At 51.1% G+C, this 3517-nt stretch overlaps 1 protein-coding gene across 1 annotated transcript in view; it reads right to left on the bottom strand.

Moving 5' to 3' along the window:
- Window positions 1–1045: 1045 nt before the first annotated feature.
- The window catches only part of CCL22 (C-C motif chemokine ligand 22), a 6478-nt gene continuing 4006 nt past the window's right edge, over window positions 1046–3517 (bottom strand). Inside the window, exon 3 of the mRNA XM_027771837.1 lies at window positions 1046–1859. Coding sequence (XP_027627638.1) covers window positions 1778–1859 — 82 coding nt within the window. The 3' untranslated portion in view covers window positions 1046–1777. The remainder of the gene's footprint in view (window positions 1860–3517) is intronic.

Genomic DNA, 3517 nt, shown 5'->3' with positions numbered 1-3517 from the left:
ACATTATCTTAAAAGGTTTATTTCCAGAAGACCTAAGGGACAAAGGCAGGGTGGAAGGGACACTCATGGGCCCCATTCCTGGACAGCGGGCAGGCAAGTACTGGCAGTGCCTACGGTAGGACCCAGGCCTTAGAAGACCCTGAGCTATACAGCTGACAAAGTGTTACTTCCAACCCAAGCCCCAAAGCAGCTTCATAAAGCAGGTATTCTCATCCTCATTGGTCAAGTGAGGCTCAGAGAGGTGAAATGGTGTCTCAGGGTAACACAGCTCCAGCCATACTGCTGAGCTGTGCCAGGCTCCCTCACAAAGGAACAGGTACATGAAGTTTATTTCCTTTACCTGAGACATTGACATTGTTGTCCCCAAGGAGGCACACAGAAGTCCCAAATCCCAGTCCTTAGCCTGGCCCCAATCACCTGAGAACAGTCTCCACCCAGGACTCCTTCACTTAACTGCACCTGTTTCCTTACCCTCCCCACTACACACAGAGCTACCCTACTTCAGGAAAGCTCTGCCTTTTCGTCCCCTACACAGTGTCTAAAATGTTTCCATTCATCTATTTGGCCGTTTAAGTATTTACTCTCTTTTTCTATATAAATATAACTAGAGCTTATACTATCATGATGAGCAGTCATTCACACCATAGCATGAATTTGGTTATCAGCTATTTAGGGAAGGAGACAGGGAAAGTGGACTGGGAGGTATTCTAAAGAGGTCAGGCCTAGGTGTTGGAGTTGGAGGGAAAGCCTGAGGGACAAAAGAGGAGTAAAGAGATCAGACACCAGGGAAAAGTCAGGGGGACGAAGAGCCTGTACACATTTGGGATTTCACCACTGACCCAGCTGGCCCTTTTCTAGTGATCTAGAGTTTCTGTGTTGACATGCGACTGCCTTTTGGCAGGGAGTGAAGGGAGAGAGACATTGCTTTGATTAATTCAGTCTGCAGCAAGGCCATGTGGGGTCCTGGGTTTGCATGACAAGACCTCCCTGAACATGTCAGGCACACATATGCCTATGATATGGGCTGGTTGAGGCTGGGGGATGGATCATGGCATGAAGACTTCGTTGGAGGGCTCTCTCAGAAGAAATAAGTAAATACACTTGAAAAAAAAAAATTGGCCCACAGCCAGGCCCTGTGCTCCATGCTGAAGGCCAGGAAAACAGAGTAACTCCGATGTCAACCTGCATGCAACCAGTGGGGCTGAGAATCTGGACAGGTGATCACTAGGGCCATTATGAGGGCTCAGAGGTCCAGGGGAAGCCTAAAAAGTGAAACTCAGTTGCTGGCTGCTTGGGCCAAGCAGTGCCCAGAAGGGCTGGTGGGCCAGACACACCCCAGCAGTGGGAAGGTCATTCTGGTGCTGGCAGCATCCCGGGCACAGACACGAGAATGGAGATGCCAGCCCAGGTTTGGAGAACAGGGAGCTGGAGTCCAATACTCACGAAGGGAAGCGGGGGGGTGATGCTGGAGTCAGAGACGGGCCAAGGTACCAGGTCTAGGAGCTCTGACCTCAGCTGAGGGCACTGGGAGCCATGGAGAATTTTGAGTGGGCAGTAACTGACCAGGCTGTAGCCCCTCTACTATGGCGGGCAGAGGATGGGTTGGAGGAGTTTCTAAGGAGGTAGGAATGAGGGTGACACGGATGGTGATCAGGGAGTGCAGAGAGTCACTGGCACAGGCTTCTGTTGGGGAGCAGCTGTGATGGCCGGGGAGGTGGGCATCCTGAGCCCTCCTAGAGGAGCCAGGGCTACAGGCTGCAGGTCAGGTCCTTCCTCACTAGCGCAGCTTCTTCATAATCCTCTTCACCCAGGCCTGTCTGGGGTCAGCACAGATCTCCCAGTCCCTCAAGGTCAGCAAGCTGGAGGAAGGAGACAGCATTAGCGGTTAGTATACAGCAGGAGTGCCACAACCCCTGGGACTTAGCGTGGATGAGCCAGCCACCTACCATATGCGCAACTTGGTGCTTACACGCAGGGTGGATCAAAAGTATGAGTCACCTGCTGTGTGCAAAGCACATTCCTCAGGGGAAGATAAGTGGCACAACTTACTCCATTTCTGCCTGAGAGCCAGGTCAACCCATGGAATAGAATCCCCAAGGAGCTTATAATATCACCGACATTGCCTTGGAAAAGAGTGGCTACAAGTGTGGATTTGGGCCAGCCCATAGCCTGGTGGCTAAAGTGGCTGAATTCTATGTGGCTGACTACAAGGTTTGAGTACCAGACCCAGCCCAAGAAACATTCTGGGTATATGTGCATGTATGCCCAAAATCCTGAAAGGAGAGAAAGAGAAGAGGGGATTGTGGTGTGACTATTCCACAATGGGAGTACATTCTCGCATCCCTTCTCTCCCTGGTGAGTGCAAATGCCCTCTGTCAAACAAACAGACAAACAAATAAATAATGTGTATTTTCAAGACAGCCTATCTGGGCTCGAACCCTAGCTCTGCCACTTGTTAGCAAGTCCCTTAACTCCTCAGAGCCTCAGCTTCCATATCCGTAAAACGAAGTTGATAATCATAACCCACCCTAAGGATGGCGAGGAAGATTTGCTGAGTTAATCCAGACCGAAGTGATCAGAGGTACACGCTGCTAAGTGCTATAGCATTTACTAGGTGCTATAGAATCGTGCCAAGAGCTGGCCAGAACCTTTTGCACTGGTTTTCTTTTAAGTTCATTAATTTTGTTCAAGATAGTGCATGCATGCACATGAGAGAGAGACAGAGAAAAGCACCCTCAACAGGGTCTCATCACACCACAGCCCCCTTGCCTCAGTCTTCTGGCTCCTCGGGATTTGGGGCATGTGTGCATGCTCCCGGTGTGTTTTCAGGCTGAGATCCAGACCACCCTGGGATCCAAAGCATGGTCAGCCACACGGCTTCCAGCACTGCCATTCAGCTTGCTACCCACTGTGTCAGGCTGGGCCACACATTGACTTTGAGAAATCCTTGCAACAAGTCTATGAGATCTTATTATTCTACCCACTTCATAGTTAAGGAAACTGAGGCCCAAAGAAGCAAAGCAACTTGTCCTAATGCAGAGCTGATAAGATCTGACTGCACTGTGAACCTAACTGTCTGGGAGCAGGGCCTTTAAAGAGCCTCCCCTCCAGACCCCTCTGAGAGGCACAGATGGAGAGGTGGGCGCCAGGCTCAGATTACCCAGCAAGCTGTGGGCTAGGCTCTCATCCTTACCCTGCTGCAGCACACACCAGGCCAGGCTCCCAGGCACTTGAGCCGTCATTGGCACGAGTGGGTGTGGGACTGGCTGGTAGTCAGAGCCATGCCTCCACCCTGGGACCCCCTTCCTGACTCTCAAGAGTCTGTTCACAGGGTCTGAGAGCTCCTGGTCCCCCTCATCCCAGCTTACCCCTGCCACCATGTGGGCAAGCAACAGACAGAATAAAGAAGGAGGAGGGATACGGAGGCAGAACATTGACAGGATGGGGAGGTATGGTGTTACTGGTTGAAGATACTTTGATCAACTGGACTGGGGAGAAATGTTCACATATTGAAATG

This window comes from Tupaia chinensis, unplaced genomic scaffold (assembly GCF_000334495.1).
Source record: "Tupaia chinensis unplaced genomic scaffold, TupChi_1.0 Scaffold000235_1, whole genome shotgun sequence".
NCBI classification, from domain to species: Eukaryota; Metazoa; Chordata; class Mammalia; order Scandentia; family Tupaiidae; genus Tupaia; species Tupaia belangeri.
Note: the sequence above shows the minus strand (reverse complement) of the source record. Positions and strands in the feature narration are given on the sequence as shown.